The 26,565-nt window shown below is 48.1% G+C and overlaps 2 protein-coding genes across 5 annotated transcripts in view; one reads left to right on the top strand and one right to left on the bottom strand.

The window, feature by feature from the left end:
- Positions 1-26,565, bottom strand: part of COPA (COPI coat complex subunit alpha) — a 237,460-nt gene that overhangs the window by 35,749 nt on the left and 175,146 nt on the right. The gene's annotated exons all lie outside the window — the stretch shown is intronic.
- On the top strand, positions 26-26,068 carry NCSTN (nicastrin). Of its 2 annotated transcripts, none has more exons than XM_063946947.1 (17): positions 26-173; positions 881-985; positions 1,319-1,442; positions 1,546-1,664; positions 1,846-1,991; positions 6,217-6,370; positions 6,858-6,964; positions 7,786-7,938; positions 9,463-9,567; positions 9,656-9,733; positions 9,828-9,997; positions 10,429-10,531; positions 10,695-10,787; positions 10,944-11,031; positions 11,451-11,623; positions 23,461-23,673; positions 24,166-26,068. In XM_063946947.1, the coding sequence occupies exons 1-17, from the start codon at positions 98-100 to the stop codon at positions 24,286-24,288; spliced, it is 2,130 nt and encodes a 709-aa protein (XP_063803017.1). In that variant the 5' UTR covers positions 26-97; the 3' UTR covers positions 24,289-26,068. The 2 variants fall into 2 exon arrangements, with proteins under 2 accessions (XP_063803017.1, XP_063803016.1); XM_063946946.1 differs by having other exon boundaries at positions 27-173; positions 6,855-6,964.

Genomic DNA, 26,565 nt, shown 5'->3' with positions numbered 1-26,565 from the left:
GGAAGTGTCTGGCAGCCCCTGGCGGAAAAGTCACCATGGCCGCTCCCGTCGGTTTCCGGTTGGACTGTCCAGGGCGGAAGCTGACAGGCGTGTGATCATGGCGGCTGCTGGGGATGTTGTGGTTCGCTGGCCGGGATGGAGGTGTCTGGGCGTTCTCCTGGCTCTACTGGCAGGTGAGACACCCGGATGTACAGTAGTAGCCGCCTGTGCCTAGTGGGTGGTCCCCATATACCGTCATGTGATATATATATATATATATATATATATACACACACACACACACACACACACACACACACACACACACACACACTCTTACCATACTATCCCTCTACACCGGGACACTCATAGATTACACAGGTTCTGTGGCTGATTACAACCGGGTGAGATGCAGTCTTGAAGGCAGCCAGCCACATAACCTGTGTAATTCATAAGTGTCCCGGTTTATAGGGCTAGTATGGTAAATAAATATATATAACGCACGGTTGGCATAGTGGTTAGCGTTACTGCATCGCAGGACTGGGATCATGAATTAAATCCCTAACGAGGCATTGTCTGATTAGAGTTTGTATGTTCTCCCTATGCTTGCCTGGGTTAATTGGTGTATGACAAAGGAAGTGACCCCCAGTGTGTATGTGCATATGAGAGGGAATGTAGAGTGTCAGCTCCATCGCTGCAGGGACCGATATAATATCCGTACAACGCTGTGCAATATGTGTGCACTATATAAGTAAATACATATATGTGAATATTAATCTCCTAATGTGTGTACAGTTACCTGCATGATGTGCGATAGCACACAGGTCCCGTACACTGGTAGATATGATGACGCATGATGTTTATGTTGGGCTGCTCACATTTGCATTGTCCTGTCTGACAGGTCTGTGTCAAGGAAATTCCGTGGAGAGGAAGATCTACATCCCACTGAACAACACAGCCCCTTGTGTGCGGCTCCTGAATGCCACCCACCAAATAGGCTGCCAGTGTAAGTTCCCATTTCCCAAACTGGATATTGGTAAAAATAAAAAAGGTGTGCCGTTCTGTCACTGAGCATGTGGTGGTGGTGGGACTCCTTCCAGGTGCGGGTAAAGCTGGCTGCATGCTTTACAATCTGGTTGCTTAAAATAATCAATGTGATCTAGTATAGATGGGCAAAACAATCAGTAATCCATTCCACTGCAGTCGCTGGATGTCTGAGCTATGTGATGGCTGGAGGACTTGGCCCAACGTATGGGAATTCAGCTTTTGGCACTGCAACTCAGGTCTACAAAGCTGACCTAAGATCGACCATGGGGGTTTATGTTATCCGTGTTCTCAGCTTCCAGGAATGGCGACACCGGGGTGATCCACGTGGTAGAGACAGAAGAGGACCTGCCTTGGGTACTTGAGACCGGTCCTAACCCGCCCTACATGGTGCTGCTTAACGGAAATTTGTTTAACAAGTAAGATGTGATCGAGTAACGCCAATTTCACGTTCATCCTTTTTTCTATTTTATTTTTTTTAGTTATAATAATGTGACCGATTTATCTTTTTCACCGCCCCAGGGACACAATGCAGAAACTAAAGGGGAGTTCTCGTATCTCTGGAATGGCTGTTAGCTATGCCAGTCCTTCCCCACCTGACGGCTTCTCATTGGACCTCCCGTGCCCAAGCGATGGGTTTGGTAAGTCCTGTCCATTTGTCATCGTATGGATGTGTGAACATGATTACCTCTGTCAATGGTGTAGCATTAGTATTTCATCTATTCATCGATCCAAGTTAGCGGGGGTTGTGGGATGGTCATTAATAGAAATATGGTAGCATGCAATGAGTAATATCTTGGCTGATATGATGCCTTTACTTAGGACTTTACAACAGCGATCATGGCTCACAATACGCACACTGTAACGGGACCGTGTGGAACCCACTGGGCAATGGTTTCTCCTATGAAGATTTTGAATTCCCAATTTTTCTACTCCGAGATGAGAATGAGACAGAGGTCATTAAGCAGGTGGGTGTCCACGTTCTCTTTGACAGGTCAGCTTGTCGTTGTAATTCTCTTTCTCTTGAACACAGAGCAGCTGCATTCTAATACACTGTCCTCAGGCATAGTCTAGAACTGGGTCAATGGTCTGTAACAAAGACTTGAGGGTGGGCAGGGGAGCGTTAGTAGGTGGGATGTGCTTTGTGACTGGTATTAGCGGGTGTAACAAATCCGTGACGTAAGGGGGGCCCATGGTGTGAATTTACAATCGTGGCAGGAAACTTAGTAACATTTGGACAAAAGGAGAAATGTGATTTAAAAAAAAAGGATTGAGGAACACAATCTAGGTAAGACCAGCTGATACATCAACATAAGGCCCTGCGTATTATCTAGATAAGAGACAGGCAGATACACCAGCCTATGGCCCTGCGTATTATCTAGATAAGAGACAGGCAGATACACCAGCCTATTGTCCTGCGTATTATCTAGATAAGAGACGGGCAGATACACCAGCCTATGGCCCTGCGTATGTTCTAGATAAAAGACAGGCAGATACACCAGGCTGTGGCCTTGCGTACGTTCTAGATAAGAGACGGGCAGATACACCAGGCTGTGGCCTTGCATACATTCTAGATAAAAGACGGGCAGATACACCAGGCTATGGCCTTGCGTATTATCTAGATAAGAGACGGGCAGATACACCAGCCTATGGCCCTGCGTATTATCTAGATAAGAGACGGGCAGATACACCAGTCTATTGTCCTGCGTATTATCTAGATAAGAGACGGGCAGATACACAAGGCTATGGCCTTGCGTATGTTCTAGATAAGAGATGGGCAGATACACCAGCCTATGTCCCTGCGTATGTTCTAGATAAGAGACGGGCAGATACACCAGCCTATGTCCCTGCGTATGTTCTAGATAAGAGACGGGCAGATACACCAGCCTATGTCCCTGCGTATGTTCTAGATAAGAGACAGGCAGATACACCAGCCTATGGCCCTGCGTATTATCTAGATAAGAGACGGGCAGATACACCAGCCTATGGCCTTGCGTATTATCTAGATAAGAGACGGGCAGATACACCAGCCTATGTCCCTGCGTATGTTCTAGATAAGAGACAGGCAGATACACCAGCCTATGGCCCTGCGTATGTTCTAGATAAGAGACTGGCAGATACACCAGCCTATGTCCCGGCGTATGTTCTAGATAAGAGACGGGCAGATACACCAGGCTATGTCCCTGCGTATGTTCTAGATAAGAGACGGGCAGATACACCAGCCTATGGCCTTGCGTATTATCTAGATAAGAGACAGGCAGATACACCAGCCTATGTCCCTGCGTATGTTCTAGATAAGAGACGGGCAGATACACCAGCCTATGTCCCTGCGTATGTTCTAGATAAGAGACGGGCAGATACACCAGCCTATGTCCCTGCGTATGTTCTAGATAAGAGACGGGCAGATACACCAGCCTATGTCCCTGCGTATGTTCTAGATAAGAGACAGGCAGATACACCAGCCTATGGCCCTGCGTATGTTCTAGATAAGAGACAGGCAGATACACCAGCCTATGGCCCTGCGTATGTTCTAGATAAGAGACGGGCAGATACACCAGGCTATGTCCCTGCGTATGTTAAAGATAAGAGACAGGCAGATACACCAGCCTATGTCCCTGCGTATGTTCTAGATAAGAGACAGGCAGATACACCAGCCTATGTCCCTGCGTATGTTCTAGATAAGAGATGGGCAGATACACCAGGCTATGGCCCTGCGTATGTTCTAGATAAGAGACGGGCAGATACACCAGCCTATGGCCTTGCGTATTATCTAGATAAGAGACAGGCAGATACACCAGCCTATGTCCCTGCGTATGTTCTAGATAAGAGACGGGCAGATACACCAGCCTATGTCCCTGCGTATGTTCTAGATAAGAGACGGGCAGATACACCAGCCTATGTCCCTGCGTATGTTCTAGATAAGAGACGGGCAGATACACCAGCCTATGTCCCTGCGTATGTTCTAGATAAGAGACGGGCAGATACACCAGCCTATGGCCCTGCGTATGTTCTAGATAAGAGACAGGCAGATACACCAGCCTATGGCCCTGCGTATGTTCTAGATAAGAGACGGGCAGATACACCAGGCTATGTCCCTGCGTATGTTAAAGATAAGAGACAGGCAGATACACCAGCCTATGTCCCTGCGTATGTTCTAGATAAGAGACAGGCAGATACACCAGCCTATGTCCCTGCGTATGTTCTAGATAAGAGATGGGCAGATACACCAGGCTATGGCCCTGCGTATGTTCTAGATAAGAGACAGGCAGATACACCAGCCTATGGCCCTGCGTATGTTCTAGATAAGAGACAGGCAGATACACCAGCCTATGGCCCTGCGTATGTTCTAGATAAGAGACGGGCAGATACACCAGGCTATGTCCCTGCGTATGTTAAAGATAAGAGACAGGCAGATACACCAGCCTATGTCCCTGCGTATGTTCTAGATAAGAGACAGGCAGATACACCAGCCTATGTCCCTGCGTATGTTCTAGATAAGAGATGGGCAGATACACCAGGCTATGGCCCTGCGTACGTTCTAGATAAGAGATGGGCAGATACACCAGGCTATGGCCCTGCGTACGTTCTAGATAAGAGACGGGCAGATTCACCAGCCTATGTCCCTGCGTATGTTCTAGATAAGAGACGGGCAGATACACCAGCCTATGTCCCTGCGTATGTTCTAGATAAGAGATGGGCAGATACACCAGGCTATGGCCCTGCGTACGTTCTAGATAAGAGATGGGCAGATACACCAGGCTATGGCCCTGCGTACGTTCTAGATAAGAGACGGGCAGATTCACCAGCCTATGTCCCTGCGTATGTTCTAGATAAGAGACGGGCAGATTCACCAGCCTATGTCCCTGCGTATGTTCTAGATAAGAGACAGGCAGATTCACCAGCCTATGTCCCTGCGTATGTTCTAGATAAGAGACGGGCAGATTCACCACTCTAAGCTCCTGTACAGAAAGGTGTAAATAATGAACACTTACTTTAGGTGCAAGCAGAGCCTTGTATGTCGTCAAGGCTTTTAATAGAGCTTCAGAAGCGGATTTCCAAAGCTACCCGACGGCAAACTGAACTATGTACTTAATTGGCGATTCCATAGATCGCCATTATATTTTACACTGTGGAGTCACCTTATTATGACCGCCTCCTACATTTGACGCCGGCAGCGCGTAGCCTATGAAGTACGTCACGTGTCGTGCGCTGGCTTGGGGGGTAAATAAAGTGTGTGATGGGCCGTCTGCACACACATCACTCATTGCTGTCATGGGTAAAAGGGGAGATTTATCCGAGTTGCAAAATGGTATGATTATCGGCTTGCAGGACAAGGGTGGCGGTATTTCTGACACTGCGTTGTGTATGACCTGTCCGCGAGCTGCTGTGGCGAATGTATATCGTGGTTGGACAAATGGCGCCATTGTGGCTATCCGACGTGGAAACTGATGAGCACCACGTGCCACTGATGTGAGAGGTGAATGACGGCTATGAAGGTGCTTGAGGGCTGAGCGACACGATACAGTGGAACAGCTCATCGTCACAGTGAACCTGGCGGCTTCCAGACGTGTGTCCCAAGATGACGTTCTGCCCGTCTAGCTGCTGTCTATAATAATGTGATACGACCGTGTGTATTAGTTAATGTTGAACTTGACAAAAAGCGACCACTTGTCAGAAATCGCATGTACTGGTCTTTTCACTTCTATTATTATTTCCACTATCGGTGCTAAAGTCTGCACCCCAGGCTTTGAGAATGCACTAAGTGAATTACGGGTGTGATGCCTGAGCTTAGCTGATGGTGAATAAAGTAAATCAACATGAATCAGTGGCTAATAATGTATTTGTCCATGATGTGCTGTACAATGTGACACCTAGCTTAAGGTGTGTACACACGCTGAGATTTCTGCTTTTGATTTTGACTATGTAGTCAAAATCTTAAGGAAAGTTAGTGCAGATCTCAAGGTGTTAGGCAGCTTGCGATCCCGATGCGCGCTCCCGCAGGGTCGGTGTCGTAAGGCTAGATAGACTGTGCAGGTAAGTCAATCCCCTGACTATCTAGTGTACTATCTAGTATAAAGTATAGTCAACAATACACTTTGGGGTAGTTCAAGGGAAATCGCATAGTCAAAATCGGACATAGCAAGGATCTCACTGTGTGTGTGCGCACTGACGTCTCCCCTCTCTCCTGTGTAGTGTTACCGGGATCACAATATTCCAGGGAACGGCAGCAGTGCCCCAGTCTACCCACTGTGCGCCATGCAGCTATCCTCTCACATGCACGCCGTCACCAGCACCGTCACCTGCATGAGGCGTAACTCCATCCAGATGTCCTTCAGCATTAACCCAGGTGAGGAGGCCTCGGCCCGGGGTGTGTCTCCTCCTCTGCAGCTGGTACCTGTTGTCAATGCTCTATGGGAGAATTCCACACAGTGCTGCTGTCTGAATACAATTATGTCTGACAGCCCCGCATGTAAAACGCAATGGGCACAAAACATAACACAATAATACATCATTCTGCCGTATGATATAAATGCTTGACTGAAAAGCTCAGACATATAAAGCAATGTAGTACGGAAAAAGTGTAATATAGGGAAATGCAGACACATATACGAAGGCGGCAGTAAGTACTTAGCTAGAGCAAGGCAAACGCGGCTTTGTGTTTTGCCTACACAAACTAGTAAATTCCTCCCGTTTATCTAGAAGCGGCGTTGTGTTTGCAATATAGAGTATAGGGAGTAATGATCAATGTGTGAATAGTGAGCTGCACTTGCAGTGTAATTGAGGTGTGAGAATTACTACCCGCTCTGTACTGACATGGTGCTATCCTTTAGAAGCAGTGTGCGACTCTCTCGCTGGTTACAACGTCTGGAGCTCTCTGAAACCTATAAACGTATCTGGAACCTTGGCCCCGGAGGATCAGGTCATTGTCTCGGCTGCCAGGGTAAGTGATGCAGCGGGCACTGAGAGCAGGGACACTGGGAAGTGGGTTCTATCGGATGTTGAGTGAACTGCCCATACCGATGGTGAGAGGATCACTCGATCAAATCGTTTACACTTAGACCCTCTCTGCTACCAATGCTCTAAAAAGGGGTGGTCTTCAGTATGCCGGCGGTCGGGCTCCCGGCGACCAGCATACCGGCGCCGGGAGCCCGACAGCCGGCATACCGACACTTATTCTCCCTCGTGGGGGTCCACGACCCCCCTGGAGGGAGAATAAAATAGTGTGGCGCGCGTAGCGTGGCGAGCGCAGCGAGTCCGCAAGGGGCTCTTTTGCGCTCGCCACACTGTCGGTAAGCCGGCGGTCGGGCTCCCGGTGCCGGTATACCTGTATGCCTGTCGCTGGGAGCCCGACCGCCGGCATATCGTAGTGAACCCCTAAAAAGGACAGTGTGGTTTATTTGTGGACTGGTTTGATAGACCCACCATGATTTGGGGGCTGCTGTATTGTCATCTGTCGGGATAAAACGTGCTTTGCTTAGAAAGGAGAGGTCCGGCCACAGACGTAAATTCCCCTGGTGGAGAACTCAAGTGGCCATCCATTGAGATGATGCCTCCACTACTTACTGCACCTTCGTCCTGGCATGCTAAGTACTCTAGATTGATTTCAGGCTTTCTGAACCTTAAGCTATAGACTACTCAGTTTTGATATCACATTCATTGCACAGTGTGTTTCACATGAAAGCTATAGAACCATAAACTGAGAAACTGGCTGCATTTCTAAAACCTTAATATCCTCACATTGCCATTGGTGTGTTTCTACAGATTGACAGCCGATCTTTCTTTTGGAACTTGGCCCCGGGAGCTGAGAGTACGGTGTCTGGGCTAGTGACGCAGCTGGCTGCTGCCGAGGCGCTCCATAAAGTGGCCGACTCTCAGTCATTGCCCAGGAATATCATGTTTGCTTTCTTCCAAGGGGTAAGGCTGATTGGCCCGAGATGTCTCCCTGCACTGCTGCTTCTGGGTTTGTGTGTAGTGGGACGGCGTGGACGGTTGTCTGTAATTGGTCTACTTACATGTAGGGTAGTTCAGGCCGCCTCTGTCAGCCTTTTAAAAAAATTAGCAGGAGACCGCTACTCGGTGATACATTCATAGAAGGTCTGTTTGGCGCATGTAGGACACTATAAAGCGAGAATGTACGCTGCGTGGAATAGGACAAATGTCCAGGCCAAATAGTTGGACATTTTCTCATGCGCGGTGAGAGATAGTTTCTTCCAGTACTGGCAGAATATTAGAGAAAATACGCAGATCAGCCAGAACATTAAAACCACTGGCAAGTGAATGATTAATATTATTTATCTCATTACAATGGCACCTTCACAAGGTGGAATATGTTAGGCAGCAAGTGAACAGTCCATATTGAAGTTGATGTGTTGGAAGCCGGAATAATGGGCAGGCGTAAAGATCTGAGTGACTGTGACAAATTGTGTGGGTAGATTTCTAGGATAGAGTATCTAAAAAATGGCAGGTCTTGTGGGGTGTCCCCGGTATTCAGTGGTTAGTACCTACCAAAGGTGTTCCAAGGCAGGATAGCTGGTGAACCGGTTATGGGTGTCCGCGGGTCACTGATGTGCGTGGGAAGTAAAGACTAGCCTGTCTGGTCCTAACCCACAGAAGAGCTCCTGTAGCGCAGATTGCTGAAAATGTTAATGCTGGCTATGATAGAGAGGTGTCGGAAGACATGGTGCATTGCACTGGTCAGAGTGCCCATGATGAACCCTGTCCACCGCAGTCAGTGCCTACAATGAGCACCAGGATGTACTATAAGCAGAAAGCTAGCTGGTGTGATACTTTGGCCAAACCTTGGGTCCTGCCATTCATGTGTATGTAGCTTTGACACATACCACCTACCTAAGCATTATTGCAGAACAAGTACGCCCCTTCATGGCAATTGTATTCCCTGATGGCATTGACCTCTTTCAGCAGGATAATGCGCCCTGCTACACTGCAAGACATTGTTCAGGAATGGTCTGAGGAACATGACAAAGGGTTCAAGGATTTGGCCTCCAAATTCCCCAGATCATAGTTTGACCTAACATCTCTAGATGCCTTTAGAGGTCTTGTGGGGTCCATGCCTTGACGGGTCAGAGTTGTTTTCATGGCACAAGTGGGATCTACTCAGTATTAGGCAGGTGGCTTTATGGCTGATTATTGTACTTCTTGTAATTGTGTTAATTAAAATTCCAATCATTAAAAGAGAATTTGCTGACTATTTTTAGCCCCTTGTCCATGTTCTGCAAGTATGGCCGCCATCACCACATGCCACAAGTGACCGCTACCATCCTGCCGGGTGAAGCGGTGTATCAGTGGCTCCTGTGTAGCGGTCTCTCTAGTAGTTAGGATAAGGGTTAGGATTAGGTTAAGGGATAGGATTCACCTGTGGAGCTCCAATGAGCTGGTTGATAGAATTGGGAGGAACCTGACCATGCTCTGTTTCTGCAGGAAGTGTTTGATTACATTGGCAGCTCACGGATGGTGTACGACATGGAGAAAGGACGGTTTCCAGTGAAACTGAGCAACATTCACTCCTTTGTTGAGCTCAGTCAGGTACGTAGTCCTCTCCAGTGTGTGATACATCACAGAGGAAGTCATGCATTCTCATCCAACCGTTCATTGTGCCGCGTATGTCCTGCAGGTGGCGCTAAGGAACAGTTCCATGCTGTGGGCCCATACTGACCCAGTCTCTCGGAGTAACGACTCTGTGGACACGGAGGTAGGTGCTCGGTCAGGAAATACACAATAGGAGGGGATGGCGTTCATTTTTCATCGCAGAGAAACTTTTCGGTTCTGTTCTCCTCGCCCCCCAGGTTCAGCAGATGATCCAGACCTTGAAAGCCGCCAGCAGTGGCAGCAACGTAACTCTGCAAGAGGTCAACCAGTCTCAGGCCCTCCCGCCAGCTTCCTTCCAACGCTTCCTGAGGGCGCAAAATATCCCCGGCGTGGTACTGACCGACCACAGGACGGCCTACCACAACAAGTGAGACCTCTTCTTCAAATCCTCGGAATAGACTATATTCTCATGGTTATTAGCCCAGCCCAAGAAACGCCTGGAACACCTTACACCAGTGGTTCCCAAGCACGGTCCTCAAGGCACCCCAACACTCCAGGTTTTAGGGATATCACTGCTTGTGCACAGATGGTATATCAAACTGAAGTACCAATTAAGTCACCTGTGCCTAAGCATGGATATCCTTAAAACATGGACTGTTGGGGTACCTTGAGTACAACGTATAGGAACCACTGCCTTACATCATGTGGTTGATTTACGTATATATACCAGTGATAATTGGATCGTCCAGTAGGTGGCAGTGAGAACCTTAGTTAAATGCTGATCTGCCATAAGTCACGACTGACTGGTTGAAAATGGTCACTCCGTGTATATTTAACGTGACTCCATGTCTCCACCAGGTACTACAACAGCATGTATGACACCGCCGAGAGCATCAAGATTAACTATCCTAGCGGATTGTCTGAAGATGAGGAACTGGAGCACATCACCGAAGCCGCCCAGGTGAGAGCAGTGAACATACAAGTAGGAAACACCAGCAACGTCATAGTGTAATAACATCGGGAACGTTTTTGGGACCATTCACCTGCATGGTTTCTGTTGTGTGATATAAAGATGTTAAGTAGGTGCTATTGAGCCAGTAAGTGACTCTCTCTGTGCTTTGTAGGCTCTTTCGGAAGTGGCTACTGTTCTCGCTAAAACCCTTTACCAGCTAGCAGGAGGGAACGACACTGCGGAAATCAAGGCGGACGCCCAATCGGTGAGGAACGTTTCATGCTGCTGATCGGAGCACTCCACATTGGCAGTGCCCGATTTATTTATACTACATTCGATTGTTCAGCTTCTATTAGTTTTATATATTTATAGTAAACCACTATTTATAGAATGTCTTACAGGTTCACTTATGTTCCCACAGGTCACTCGGATGTTATATGGGTTCTTGGTGAAGTCCAACAATTCCTGGTTCCAGTCCATCGTTAGGTCTGACTGGAAGGGAAGCTTGGGTGAGTCCAGGTTTTGGGGCAATAATTGTGTAATTCTGGTCTCCAGGCGTTGTCTATTCTCCTACCTGTACGGGTGTGGGGCGAGCTGATCCTGACTGCATTGTGCTCACCCCCGTAAACACTTTGTAACTGCTGAGCGAGCTTGGGTAACCTGACAAACACCAGCGATAGTGTACCTGGGGGCACTATTAACTTTTAATTTACATATTGGAGCTGATTGGCTGGTGCGTTTATCGCCTTGCACTTATCACTGGTTTATCACTTCCTTATGCCTTCTCCAGGTTAATACATCTGCCCCCCAGTGACTAACTAAAACTGTAACTGTGGTTAGGTTATCCTGTATGTGAGATTAAGTGGTTTATTCCCATTTAAATCAAGCGCATGATCCTGGCTAATTCTGCTATACACTACTCTTCCAGAGGACCACCAGCCCCAGTATTACGTGACGGCCAGCTCACATGGAAGCAAACCCACAGCCAACAACCCTACCCGCCTCCTGATCTCCGTTCTCACCAACCTTACCGGGCAGGTCGTAAACTTCACTAAAGAGCAGTGCCAGAACCCTGAAAAGGCCACGGATCCCAAGAAAGAGGCAAGTTGTTATTCCTGCCCCCTAATCCTAATTCTCATCAAAACCTCATCATTGTCGAAGCTAATCTTTGGGTGGACCCTTACGTGGGCTTTGTATAAGATCTAACATTCATAAATCCTGCATGATGGTTTACTTGTGATGTGTTACCACTTGCTGCCTTATGGTTTCAATAAAGCACTTTATAGTGCTTTATTATCACTGCGTTTCTGAAGCCAAATCCAACCGGCACTTTATCAAAAGGGATTTGTTGAGGTCTTCACACTATGCTCCTGCTCGGCGGCGTCTTATTTATTGCAAGAGGCCTAAGAAGGCAGCTAGTCCGTTACTGTGAGCGGCTTAACCCTCAATACAACCGAAACGTAAATGTGATAAGTGATGCATTTCAGCCATAAGACTAAAGGCATTAATAATAACTTACTTTCTCTAACGTCCTAGTGGATGCTGGGACTCCGTCAGGACCATGGGGAATAGCGGGCTCCGCAGGAGACAGGGCACATCTAAAAAAGCTTTTAGGTCACATGGTGCGTACTGGCTCCTCCCCCTATGACCCTCCTCCAAGCCTCAGTTAGGTTTTTGTGCCCGTCCGAGAGGGTGCAATCTAGGTGGCTCTCCTAAAGAGCTGTTTAGAAAAGTTTTTTTTAAGGTTTCAATCTCAGTGATTCCTGCTGGCAACAGGATCACTGCATCGAGGGACTTAGGGGAGAGATTTCCAACTCACCTGCGTGCAGGATGGATTGGAGTCTTAGGCTACTGGACACTTAGCTCCAGAGGGAGTCGGAACACAGGTCAGCCTGGGGTTCGTCCCGGAGCCGCGCCGCCGATCCCCCTTACAGACGCTGAAGAGACGGCAGAACGGAGGTCCGGAAAGCAGGCGGCAGAAGACTCCTCAGTCTTCTTGAAGGTAGCGCACAGCACGGCAGCTGTGCGCCATTGTTGTCACACGGCTCACTGACTCAGTCACGGAGGGTGCAGGGCGCTGCTGGGGGCGCCCTGGGCAGCAATATAATTACCTTTAGTGGCAAAATAAATACATCACATATAGCCATTAAGGCTATATGTATGTATTTTAACCCAGGCCAGTTTCTTAAAAACCGGGGAAAAGCCCGCCGAAAAAGGGGCGGAGCTTATTCTCCTCAGCACTCAGCGCCATTTTCCTGCTCAGCTCCGCTGGTGAGGAAGGCTCCCAGGTCTCTCCCCTGCACTGCACTACAGAAACAGGGTAACAAAGAGAAGGGGGGCATAAATTGGCGATATTTATATATTAAGAGCGCATATATAGTAAACAACACCTTCTAGGGTTGTTTATATACATTTATAGCGCTTTTGGTGTGTGCTGGCAAACTCTCCCTCTGTCTCCCCAAAGGGCTAGGGGGTCCTGTCTTCGATTAGAGCATTCCCTGTGTGGCTGCTGTGTGTCGGTACGTGTGTGTCGACATGTATGAGGACGATGTTGGTGTGGAGGCAGAGCAATTGCCGATGATGGTAATGTCACCCCCTAGGGAGTCGACACCGGAATGGATTGCTTTAGTTATGGAATTACGTGATAATGTCAGCACATTACAAAAGTCAGTTGACGAAATAAGACGCCCGGCAAACCAGTTAGTACCGGTTCAGGCGTCTCAGACACCGTCAGGGGCTGTAAAACGTCCTTTACCTCAGTCAGTCGACACGGGTACCGACACAGATGAATCTAGTGTCGACGGTGAAGAAACAAACGTATTTTCCAATAGGGCCACACGTTATATGATCACGGCAATGAAGGAGGCTTTGCAGATCTCTGATACTGCTGGTACCTCAAAAAGGGGTATTATGTGGGGGGTGAAAAAACTACCTGTATTTTTTCCAGAATCAGAGGAATTGAATGACGTGTGTGATGAAGCGTGGGTTAACCCCGATAGAAAACTGCTAATTTCCAAGAAGTTATTGGCATTATACCCTTTCCCACCAGAGGTTAGGGCGCGCTGGGAAACACCCCCTAGGGTGGATAAGGCGCTCACACGTTTATCAAAGCAAGTGGCGTTGCCGTCTCCTGATACGGCCGCCCTCAAGGATCCAGCAGATAGGAGGCTGGAAACTACACTGAAGAGTATATACACACATACTGGTGTTATACTGCGACCGGCAATAGCCTCAGCCTGGATGTGCAGTGCTGGGGTAGTGTGGTTGGATTCTCTGACTGAAAATATTGATACCCTGGATAGGGACAGTATTTTATTGACTCTAGAGCCAATAAAGGATGCTTTCCTTTATATGCGAGATGCTCAGAGGGATGTTTGTACTCTAGCATCAAGAGTAAGCGCGATGTCCATATCTGCCAGAAGAAGTTTATGGACGCGACAGTGGTCAGGTGATGCGGATTCCAAGAGGCATATGGAAGTATTGCCATATAAAGGAGAGGAATTGTTTGGGGTCGGTCTTTCGGACCTGGTGGCCACGGCAACTGCCGGCAAATCCACTTTTTTACCTCAGACCCCCTCCCAACAGAAAAAGACACCGTCTTTTCAGCCGCAGTCCTTTCGCTCCTATAAAAAGCGACCAAAAGGACAGTCTTATCTGCCGCGAGGCAGAGGAAAGGGTAAGAAAGGGCAGCAAGCAGCCCCTGCCCAGGAACAGAAGCCCGCCCCGGCTTCTACAAAGCCATCAGCATGACGCTGGGGCTTTACAAGCGGACTCAGGAACGGTGGGGGGTCGACTCAAGATTTTCAGCAATCAATGGGTTCACTCACAAGTGGACCCGTGGGTCCTGCAGATAGTATCTCAGGGTTACATGCTGGAGTTCGAAAGGTCTCCCCCTCGCCGGTTCCTAAAGTCTGCTTTACCAACGTCTCCCTCAGAAAGGACGTCGGTTTTGGAAGCCATTCACAAGCTGTATTCTCAGCAGGTGATAGTCAAGGTACCCCTCCTACAACAGGGAAAGGGGTATTATTCCACACTATTTGTGGTACCGAAACCGGACGGTTCGGTAAGGCCTATTCTAAATCTGAAATCCTTGAACCTGTACATAAAGAAATTCAAGTTCAAGATGGAGTCACTCAGAGCAGTGATAGCGAATCTGGAAGAAGGAGACTTCATGGTGTCCTTGGACATAAAAGATGCTTATCTACATGTCCCGATTTACCCCTCACACCAAGGGTATCTCAGGTTCGTGATACAAGACTGTCATTATCAGTTTCAAACGCTGCCGTTTGGGTTGTCCACGGCCCCTCGGGTCTTTACCAAGGTAATGACCGAAATGATGGTTCTTCTACGAAGAAAAGGCGTATTAATTATCCCTTACTTGGACGATCTCCTGATAAGGGCAAAGTCCAGAGAACAGCTGGAAGTCGGTGTAGCGCTAACACAAGTAGTGCTTCAGCAACACGGGTGGATTCTAAATCTTCCAAAATCTCAATTGACCCCGACAACACATCTGCTGTTCCTGGGCATGATTCTGGACACGGTTCAGAAAAAGGTATTTCTCCCGGAAGAGAAAGCAAGGGAGTTATCCGAACTTGTCAAGAACCTCCTAAAACCAGGAACTGTGTCAGTACATCAATGCACAAGAGTCCTGGGAAAGATGGTGGCTTCGTACGAAGCGATTCCATTCGGCAGATTCCATGCACGAACATTTCAGTGGGATCTGCTGGACAAATGGTCCGGATCGCATCTGCACATGCATCAGCGGATAACACTGTCACCGAGAACAAGGTTGTCTCTCCTGTGGTGGTTGCAGACTGCCCATCTGTTAGTGGGCCGCAGATTCGGCATACAGGACTGGGTCCTGGTGACTACGGATGCCAGCCTACGAGGTTGGGGAGCAGTCACAAAGGGAAGAAACTTCCAGGGCGTGTGGTCAAACCTGGAGACGTCTCTTCACATAAATATACTGGAGCTAAGAGCGATCTACAATGCTCTAAGCCTGGCAAAATCGCTGCTTCAGGGTCAGCCGGTGTTGATCCAGTCCGACAACATCACGGCAGTCGCCCACGTAAACCGACAAGGCGGCACGAGAAGCAGGAGTGCAATGGCAGAAGCTGCAAGGATTCTGCGCTGGGCGGAGAATTTTGTCGTAGCACTGTCAGCAGTGTTCATCCCGGGAGTGGACAACTGGGAAGCAGATTTCCTCAGCAGACACGACCTTCACCCGGGAGAGTGGGGACTTCATCCAGAAGTTTTCCACATGATTGTGAACCGTTGGGAAAAACCAAAGGTGGACATGATGGCGTCTCGCCTCAACAAAAAATTGGACAGGTATTGCGCCAGGTCAAGAGACCCTCAGGCAATAGCTGTGGACGCTCTGGTAACACCGTGGGTGTACCAGTCAGTGTATGTGTTCCCTCCTCTGCCTCTCATACCAAAGGTACTGAGAATTATACGGAAAAGAGGAGTAAGAACAATACTGGTAGCTCCGGACTGGCCAAGAAGAACTTGGTATCCGGAACTTCAAGAGATGCTCACGGAGGATCCGTGGCCTCTACCTCTAAGAAGGGATCTGCTTCAGCAGGGACCTTGTATGTTCCAAGACTTACCGCGGCTGCGTTTGACGGCATGGCGGTTGAACGCCGGATTCTAAAAGAGAAGGGCATTCCTGAGGAAGTTATTCCTACTTTAATTAAAGCCAGGAAAGAAGTGACCGCACAACATTATCACCGCATTTGGAGAAAATATGTTGCGTGGTGTGAGGCCAAGAAGGCTCCAACGGAAGAATTTCAATTGGGTCGATTCTTACATTTCCTGCAAGCAGGATTGTCTATGGGCCTCAAATTGGGGTCCATTAAAGTTCAAATTTCGGCCTTATCAATTTTCTTCCAGAAGGAATTGGCGTCAGTGCCTGAAGTACAAACTTTTGTCAAAGGTGTACTACATATACAACCCCCAATAGTGCCTCCAGTGGCACCGTGGGATTTGAACGTGGTTCTAAATTTTCTCAAATCTCATTGGTTTGAGCCTTTAAAATCGGTAGATTTAAAATACCTTACATGGAAGGTAACCATGCTATATTGGCCCTGGCTTCAGCCAGGAGAGTTTCGGAGTTGGCAGCTTTGTCATACAAAAGCCCATATCTGATATTCCATTCGGACAGGGCAGAATTGAGGACACGTCCTCAATTTCTCCCTAAGGTGGTTTCGGCATTTCACTTGAACCAGCCTATTGTGGTGCCTGCGGCTACTAGCGACTTGGAGGACTCCAAGTTACTGGACGTTGTCAGAGCATTAAAAATATATATTTCAAGGACAGCTGGAGTCAGAAAATCTGACTCGTTGTTTACATTGTATGCACCCAACAAGTTGGGTGCTCCTGCGTCTAAACAGACGATTGCACGTTGGATATGTAGTACAATCCAACTTGCACATTCTGTGGCAGGCCTGCCACAGCCTAAATCTGTAAAGGCCCATTCCACAAGGAAAGTGGGCTCATCCTGGGCGGCTGCCCGAGGAGTCTCGGCATTACAACTTTGCCGAGCAGCTACGTGGTCAGGGGAGAACACGTTTGTAAAATTTTACAAATTTGATACTCTGGCTAAAGAGGACCTGGAGTTCTCTCATTCGGTGCTGCAGAGTCATCCGCACTCTCCCGCCCGTTTGGGAGCTTTGGTATAATCCCCATGGTCCTGACGGAGTCCCAGCATCCACTAGGACGTTAGAGAAAATAAGAATTTACTTACCGATAATTCTATTTCTCATAGTCCGTAGTGGATGCTGGGCGCCCATCCCAAGTGCGGATTGTCTGCAATGCTTGTACATAGCTATTGTTACAAAAATCGGGTTATTACTGTTGTTGTGAGCCATCTGTTCAGAGGCTACTTCGTTTGTGTTATCATACTGTTAACTGGGTTCAGATCACAAGTTGTACGGTGTGATTGGTGTGGCTGGTATGAGTCTTACCCGGGATTCAAGATCCTTCCTTATTGTGTACGCTCGTCCGGGCACAGTACCTAACTGAGGCTTGGAGGAGGGTCATAGGGGGAGGAGCCAGTACGCACCATGTGACCTAAAAGCTTTTTTAGATGTGCCCTGTCTCCTGCGGAGCCCGCTATTCCCCATGGTCCTGACGGAGTCCCAGCATCCACTACGGACTATGAGAAATAGAATTATCGGTAAGTAAATTCTTATTTTCTCTAATGTCCTAGTGGATGCTGGGACTCCGTCAGGACCATGGGGAATAGCGGGCTCCGCAGGAGACAGGGCACATCTAAAAAAGCTTTTAGGTCACATGGTGCGTACTGGCTCCTCCCCCTATGACCCTCCTCCAAGCCTCTGTTAGGTTTTTGTGCCCGTCCGAGAGGGTGCAATCTAGGTGGCTCTCCTAAAGAGCTGTTTAGAAAAGTTTTTTTTTAGGTTTCAATCTCAGTGATTCCTGCTGGCAACAGGATCACTGCATCGAGGGACTTAGGGGAGAGATTTCCAACTCACCTGCGTGCAGGATGGATTGGAGTCTTAGGCTACTGGACACTTAGCTCCAGAGGGAGTCGGAACACAGGTCAGCCTGGGGTTCGTCCCGGAGCCGCGCCGCCGATCCCCCTTACAGACGCTGAAGAGACGGCAGAACGGAGGTCCGGAAAGCAGGCGGCAGAAGACTCCTCAGTCTTCTTGAAGGTAGTGCACAGCACGGCAGCTGTGCGCCATTGTTGTCACACGGCTCACTGACTCAGTCACGGAGGGTGCAGGGCGCTGCTGGGGGCGCCCTGGGCAGCAATATAATTACCTTTAGAGGCAAAATAAATACATCACATATAGCCATTAAGGCTATATGTATGTATTTTAACCCAGGCCAGTTTCTTAAAAACCGGGGAAAAGCCCGCCGAAAAAGGGGCGGAGCTTATTCTCCTCAGCACTCAGCGCCATTTTCCTGCTCAGCTCCGCTGGTGAGGAAGGCTCCCAGGTCTCTCCCCTGCACTGCACTACAGAAACAGGGTAACAAAGAGAAGGGGGGCATAAATTGGCGATATTTATATATTAAGAGCGCATATATAGTAAACAACACCTTCTAGGGTTGTTTATATACATTTATAGCGCTTTTGGTGTGTGCTGGCAAACTCTCCCTCTGTCTCCCCAAAGGGCTAGGGGGTCCTGTCTTCGATTAGAGCATTCCCTGTGTGGCTGCTGTGTGTCGACATGTATGAGGACGATGTTGGTGTGGAGGCAGAGCAATTGCCGATGATGGTAATGTCACCCCCTAGGGAGTCGACACCGGAATGGATGGCTTTAGTTATGGAATTACGTGATAATGTCAGCACATTACAAAAGTCAGTTGACGAAATAAGACGCCCGGCAAACCAGTTAGTACCGGTTCAGGCGTCTCAGACACCGTCAGGGGCTGTAAAACGTCCTTTACCTCAGTCAGTCGACACGGGTACCGACACAGATGAATCTAGTGTCGACGGTGAAGAAACAAACGTATTTTCCAATAGGGCCACACGTTATATGATCACGGCAATGAAGGAGGCTTTGCAGATCTCTGATACTGCTGGTACCTCAAAAAGGGGTATTATGTGGGGGGTGAAAAAACTACCTGTATTTTTTCCAGAATCAGAGGAATTGAATGACGTGTGTGATGAAGCGTGGGTTAACCCCGATAGAAAACTGCTAATTTCCAAGAAGTTATTGGCATTATACCCTTTCCCACCAGAGGTTAGGGCGCGCTGGGAAACACCCCCTAGGGTGGATAAGGCGCTCACACGTTTATCAAAGCAAGTGGCGTTGCCGTCTCCTGATACGGCCGCCCTCAAGGATCCAGCAGATAGGAGGCTGGAAACTACACTGAAGAGTATATACACACATACTGGTGTTATACTGCGACCGGCAATAGCCTCAGCCTGGATGTGCAGTGCTGGGGTAGTGTGGTTGGATTCTCTGACTGAAAATATTGATACCCTGGATAGGGACAGTATTTTATTGACTCTAGAGCAATTAAAGGATGCTTTCCTTTTATATGCGAGATGCTCAGAGGGATGTTTGTACTCTAGCATCAAGAGTAAGCGCGATGTCCATATCTGCCAGAAGAAGTTTATGGACGCGACAGTGGTCAGGTGATGCGGATTCCAAGAGGCATATGGAAGTATTGCCATATAAAGGAGAGGAATTGTTTGGGGTCGGTCTTTCGGACCTGGTGGCCACGGCAACTGCCGGCAAATCCACTTTTTTACCTCAGACCCCCTCCCAACAGAAAAAGACACCGTCTTTTCAGCCGCAGTCCTTTCGCTCCTATAAAAAGCGACCAAAAGGACAGTCTTATCTGCCGCGAGGCAGAGGAAAGGGTAAGAAAGGGCAGCAAGCAGCCCCTGCCCAGGAACAGAAGCCCGCCCCGGCTTCTACAAAGCCATCAGCATGACGCTGGGGCTTTACAAGCGGACTCAGGAACGGTGGGGGGTCGACTCAAGATTTTCAGCAATCAATGGGTTCACTCACAAGTGGACCCGTGGGTCCTGCAGATAGTATCTCAGGGTTACATGCTGGAGTTCGAAAGGTCTCCCCCCTCGCCGGTTCCTAAAGTCTGCTTTACCAACGTCTCCCTCAGAAAGGACGTCGGTTTTGGAAGCCATTCACAAGCTGTATTCTCAGCAGGTGATAGTCAAGGTACCCCTCCTACAACAGGGAAAGGGGTATTATTCCACACTATTTGTGGTACCGAAACCGGACGGTTCGGTAAGGCCTATTCTAAATCTGAAATCCTTGAACCTGTACATAAAGAAATTCAAGTTCAAGATGGAGTCACTCAGAGCAGTGATAGCGAATCTGGAAGAAGGAGACTTCATGGTGTCCTTGGACATAAAAGATGCTTATCTACATGTCCCGATTTACCCCTCACACCAAGGGTATCTCAGGTTCGTGATACAAGACTGTCATTATCAGTTTCAAACGCTGCCGTTTGGGTTGTCCACGGCCCCTCGGGTCTTTACCAAGGTAATGACCGAAATGATGGTTCTTCTACGAAGAAAAGGCGTATTAATTATCCCTTACTTGGACGATCTCCTGATAAGGGCAAAGTCCAGAGAACAGCTGGAAGTCGGTGTAGCGCTAACACAAGTAGTGCTTCAGCAACACGGGTGGATTCTAAATCTTCCAAAATCTCAATTGACCCCGACAACACATCTGCTGTTCCTGGGCATGATTCTGGACACGGTTCAGAAAAAGGTATTTCTCCCGGAAGAGAAAGCAAGGGAGTTATCCGAACTTGTCAAGAACCTCCTAAAACCAGGAACTGTGTCAGTACATCAATGCACAAGAGTCCTGGGAAAGATGGTGGCTTCGTACGAAGCGATTCCATTCGGCAGATTCCATGCACGAACATTTCAGTGGGATCTGCTGGACAAATGGTCCGGATCGCATCTGCACATGCATCAGCGGATAACACTGTCACCGAGAACAAGGTTGTCTCTCCTGTGGTGGTTGCAGACTGCCCATCTGTTAGTGGGCCGCAGATTCGGCATACAGGACTGGGTCCTGGTGACTACGGATGCCAGCCTACGAGGTTGGGGAGCAGTCACAAAGGGAAGAAACTTCCAGGGCGTGTGGTCAAACCTGGAGACGTCTCTTCACATAAATATACTGGAGCTAAGAGCGATCTACAATGCTCTAAGCCTGGCAAAATCGCTGCTTCAGGGTCAGCCGGTGTTGATCCAGTCCGACAACATCACGGCAGTCGCCCACGTAAACCGACAAGGCGGCACGAGAAGCAGGAGTGCAATGGCAGAAGCTGCAAGGATTCTGCGCTGGGCGGAGAATCATGTCGTAGCACTGTCAGCAGTGTTCATCCCGGGAGTGGACAACTGGGAAGCAGATTTCCTCAGCAGACACGACCTTCACCCGGGAGAGTGGGGACTTCATCCAGAAGTTTTCCACATGATTGTGAACCGTTGGGAAAAACCAAAGGTGGACATGATGGCGTCTCGCCTCAACAAAAAATTGGACAGGTATTGCGCCAGGTGAAGAGACCCTCAGGCAATAGCTGTGGACGCTCTGGTAACACCGTGGGTGTACCAGTCAGTGTATGTGTTCCCTCCTCTGCCTCTCATACCAAAGGTACTGAGAATTATACGGAAAAGAGGAGTAAGAACAATACTGGTAGCTCCGGACTGGCCAAGAAGAACTTGGTATCCGGAACTTCAAGAGATGCTCACGGAGGATCCGTGGCCTCTACCTCTAAGAAGGGATCTGCTTCAGCAGGGACCTTGTATGTTCCAAGACTTACCGCGGCTGCGTTTGACGGCATGGCGGTTGAACGCCGGATTCTAAAAGAGAAAGGGCATTCCTGAGGAAGTTATTCCTACTTTAATTAAAGCCAGGAAAGAAGTGACCGCACAACATTATCACCGCATTTGGAGAAAATATGTTGCGTGGTGTGAGGCCAAGAAGGCTCCAACGGAAGAATTTCAATTGGGTCGATTCTTACATTTCCTGCAAGCAGGATTGTCTATGGGCCTCAAATTGGGGTCCATTAAAGTTCAAATTTCGGCCTTATCAATTTTCTTCCAGAAGGAATTGGCGTCAGTGCCTGAAGTACAAACTTTTGTCAAAGGTGTACTACATATACAACCCCCAATAGTGCCTCCAGTGGCACCGTGGGATTTGAACGTGGTTCTAAATTTTCTCAAATCTCATTGGTTTGAGCCTTTAAAATCGGTAGATTTAAAATACCTTACATGGAAGGTAACCATGCTGTTGGCCCTGGCTTCAGCCAGGAGAGTTTCGGAGTTGGCAGCTTTGTCATACAAAAGCCCATATCTGATATTCCATTCGGACAGGGCAGAATTGAGGACACGTCCTCAATTTCTCCCTAAGGTGGTTTCGGCATTTCACTTGAACCAGCCTATTGTGGTGCCTGCGGCTACTAGCGACTTGGAGGACTCCAAGTTACTGGACGTTGTCAGAGCATTAAAAATATATATTTCAAGGACAGCTGGAGTCAGAAAATCTGACTCGTTGTTTACATTGTATGCACCCAACAAGTTGGGTGCTCCTGCGTCTAAACAGACGATTGCACGTTGGATATGTAGTACAATCCAACTTGCACATTCTGTGGCAGGCCTGCCACAGCCTAAATCTGTAAAGGCCCATTCCACAAGGAAAGTGGGCTCATCCTGGGCGGCTGCCCGAGGAGTCTCGGCATTACAACTTTGCCGAGCAGCTACGTGGTCAGGGGAGAACACGTTTGTAAAATTTTACAAATTTGATACTCTGGCTAAAGAGGACCTGGAGTTCTCTCATTCGGTGCTGCAGAGTCATCCGCACTCTCCCGCCCGTTTGGGAGCTTTGGTATAATCCCCATGGTCCTGACGGAGTCCCAGCATCCACTAGGACGTTAGAGAAAATAAGAATTTACTTACCGATAATTCTATTTCTCATAGTCCGTAGTGGATGCTGGGCGCCCATCCCAAGTGCGGATTGTCTGCAATGCTTGTACATAGTTATTGTTACAAAAATCGGGTTATTACTGTTGTTGTGAGCCATCTGTTCAGAGGCTACTTCGTTTGTGTTATCATACTGTTAACTGGGTTCAGATCACAAGTTGTACGGTGTGATTGGTGTGGCTGGTATGAGTCTTACCCGGGATTCAAGATCCTTCCTTATTGTGTACGCTCGTCCGGGCACAGTACCTAACTGAGGCTTGGAGGAGGGTCATAGGGGGAGGAGCCAGTACGCACCATGTGACCTAAAAGCTTTTTTAGATGTGCCCTGTCTCCTGCGGAGCCCGCTATTCCCCATGGTCCTGACGGAGTCCCAGCATCCACTACGGACTATGAGAAATAGAATTATCGGTAAGTAAATTCTTATTATTTCTTGGTGTGTGCGGATAAATAACATGTGCGTCACATGTCCGTAGAACGGTCTCTTCACGCTCTGATATTTTTCATGTAGCTATACGAATACTACTGGGTGCAGGGTCCCCTAAGTGAGAATTCAACCTCGAGGGCCCCGTTCTGCGTGAGGAGCACCACCCACAGCCAACACGCAGAGTCTCCTGCCTTTGAGTTGGACGACTGGGGCTCCACAGAGTACTCCACCTGGACCGAGAGCCGCTGGAAGGAGATCCGGGCGCGCATATTCCTCGTGCCGAGTCACCAGTTGGAGGTGAGTCTGTCATTAGTAATGGTTTTGTATACGGCCGAGTAGGAGGAGTACCGGATAGAGGCGGAGACGTATTTCACAGTTGCATTGCAGAGGATGCAGTAGCTACAGCACTTTCTGGTCTGTTAATGAAGGGTTAATTAGGCACACTTAGGCAGGGGTCTCAGGCAGCAGTGAGGGAGGAAGTGAATTTAGATTGCGCTAATTATTTAGCAAAGCTCTAAATGACTAGCTTTTGGGGCTTATTTCAAATTTGCATTAAAGTTGCAGAAAAACCTAGAAGTTGGCAACTTATAAAGGTATAAAGCTGGACAAGCCGGTTTAATAAAGTTGTAAGTATTTTCGTGTGAACCGGGCAGCTGCGGAGGGAGCCATTTTGGGGGGGTGGCCAACACTTTAGTCTGTTAAATAATTACTTGTGACATTACAGGTAGATAGTTTAGATTCCGGTTTCACTTGAACATATTTGGAACACATCTTTTATTTCCACTGTAGGTGATTACGCTGGTCGTGGGCATTGCGGTTCTGCTGGTCTCTCTGACTGCCACTTACTTTATCAACGCCAAAGCAGACATTTTGTTCTCCAACACTGAAGACAGTGGATCAGTAGCCTACTAGAGACACTGCTGCCCTCTGCTGGAGGGAGGACTGCGATCCGCCGCTTGCACTGGTTGGGTGAAAAAAAACTGTGCTGCTTTTATCAAGGAGCCACACTGGAAAAGGTCTTCACGTTTTTTCCTTTAATTCAAGCAGCACACGTGACTGAAAACCAATCGCGTCCTCGTCCCACAGTGACAAAAGTGCGTTGTGACAACACTCAAAATTTTCGGCCAAGATGGGGGTATACTCCTGGGTGGCAGAATGTGTTCTCATCATCGCTGACATACAGGAGGGAGGGGCTTACGGAACAAAAATGTGGTTTGATTGTTCCAACAGCCAAGAAGAACGCCTGCCCTTCATTAAATATCCCTGGGCCTCAATTCTCCTTTCCCCTTCCTCTCCCCGAAAATTGTGACATTATTATTTTCTTATTGTAAGTTTTTGTCAAAGACTTTAAAAGTTGCTACTGTAATTTTGTTAAATAACTGAATGCTGCTTTTGTCCAATTCCCCAGATCCCCTCCCCCCCACTTCCTTCCTTGACCTCAGGTAAGAGTCGGCAACATAATGCTAAAAGATGTAGTAAGTGTAAGTACTACCAGGCAAAGATATAAGAAGTTTTATTAACTTGTTGGACTTACAGATTGTGGTTTCTGAAGACTGAATGTCCTGCTCGTGCTCAGTGCTCCTCTGGGAGCGTATTAGCGCACATTGCTGGACAGTGACTGGACGGATGCGCGGTGTAAATATCATTTGATCGGTCATTCAATGGGGACATAAAAATAGCTATCTAGGAATGTTAAGGAAATGGGCTTTCCTTATGGCTTTAGTGACCGTTTAAAATGTTCTGGTCTCTTCCCCATGGAGGTAGTTATATTATGGGCTACTCTAGTGTCCAAGTCTGGACAACCTGTGGTACTCCCGGTGTGGTGGAACTACAAGTCTCAGCATACCTTGTCAGGTGGCAGAGCATGATGGGCTTGTAGTTTCACAGGTTGCCCAGCTCGTGTCATAGGCTATCAATTCACCAGGAACTTGTGGTATCAATGACACACAGTGCCTCGTGCCTCAGTGATGTCTTGTGAGGAACACACTGATACTTTAGTAATAATATTCTTATATCTTCTTTCTACAACGTCTTAAGGATACCCTAAAATGCACCCATCGCGGATAAAGTTGCTGGTTCACTCTAACAGGTGAGACCTGGCGTAGATGGACGTTTTGTGGGCAGAGCTGGTTGCAGCCTATCCGCTCCCTCGGGAGTTGTGGCATCACTGAGAAATGCTGGGAGCTGATTGGTGGAATATGAGTGAGCCAGCACAATGGCTGCCTCCACCCTGTAATGACCGTGGTATCAGCCCAAATGTGCTGCTTATGTTAATAAGTTGTGATACTGTGGGACAGTGGTTCCCAAACTATGTCCTCAAGCCACTCTAACTGTCCAGGTTTTAAGGATATCCATGGTTGAGCACAGATGGTTAAATCAAATAGACTGAGGTGCTAATTAAGTCACATATGCCCGAACATGGATAGCATTAAAACCTGGACCGTTAGGATGCCTTGAGGACCGAGTTGGGGAACCTCTGCTGTAGTGTATTGTATTTCTGTCTCTTTAGGTAAGAGTACAAGTCACTCATCAGAATGAACCAGCGTTTCCTAAGGGAGATGGTTATATCTTCCAGTTGGGAAATGATATCATTGTGTGATTGTAGATCAGACCTGTTCCCCTGTACTTGTAAATGGTTTCCCCATGCTTTTGGTAAAAACATTGTTTAAAAAATAAAAATGTTCAAATCGGATTGCATGCAGTGTTACTTTATAGCGTGTAGCTGGTGTGTAATAGCCTGGGAGAGAGAGCATGCAGTATCACTTTATAGCCTGTAGGTGGTGTGTAATAGCCTGGGAGAGAGAGCATGCAGTATCACTTTATAGCCTGTAGGTGGTGTGTAATAGCCTGGGAGAGAGAGAGCATGCAGTATCACTTTATAGCCTGTAGGTGGTGTGTAATAGCCTTGGAGAGAGAGAGCGTGCAGTATCACTTTATAGCCTGTAGGTGGTGTGTAATAGCCTGGGAGAGAGAGAGCATGCAGTATCACTTTATAGCCTGTAGGTGGTGCGTAACAGCTATAGAAATTGTATGCAGTACCACTGTGTAGCCTGTAAGTCAGGGCTAGCCAACCCTGGCTCTCGAGAGCTACCAACAGTGCACGTTTTCCAGGTCTCCTCGCAGAATCACAAGTTAAGTAATTTACTCCATCTGTGGATCTTTTAAAATGTGTCAGTGAGTAATGACTGC

The sequence above is a fragment of the Pseudophryne corroboree genome, chromosome 12 (genome assembly GCF_028390025.1).
Source record: "Pseudophryne corroboree isolate aPseCor3 chromosome 12, aPseCor3.hap2, whole genome shotgun sequence".
In the NCBI taxonomy this organism is placed as follows: Eukaryota; Metazoa; Chordata; class Amphibia; order Anura; family Myobatrachidae; genus Pseudophryne; species Pseudophryne corroboree.
This window is presented reverse-complemented; position numbering and strand designations above follow the sequence as displayed.

What these genes read in the sequence shown, in the direction of transcription:
- NCSTN (XM_063946946.1), top strand. Translation starts at nt 98, where the DNA reads ATGGCGGCTGCTGGGGATGTTGTGGTTCGCTGGCCGGGATGGAGGTGT. An exon ending in AACGGAAATTTGTTTAACAA is followed by an intron (nt 1,443 to 1,545) that starts GTAAGATGTGAT and finishes TCACCGCCCCAG; the next exon opens with GGACACAATGCAGAAACTAA. An exon ending in TCAAGGCGGACGCCCAATCG is followed by an intron (nt 10,788 to 10,943) that starts GTGAGGAACGTT and finishes ATGTTCCCACAG; the next exon opens with GTCACTCGGATGTTATATGG.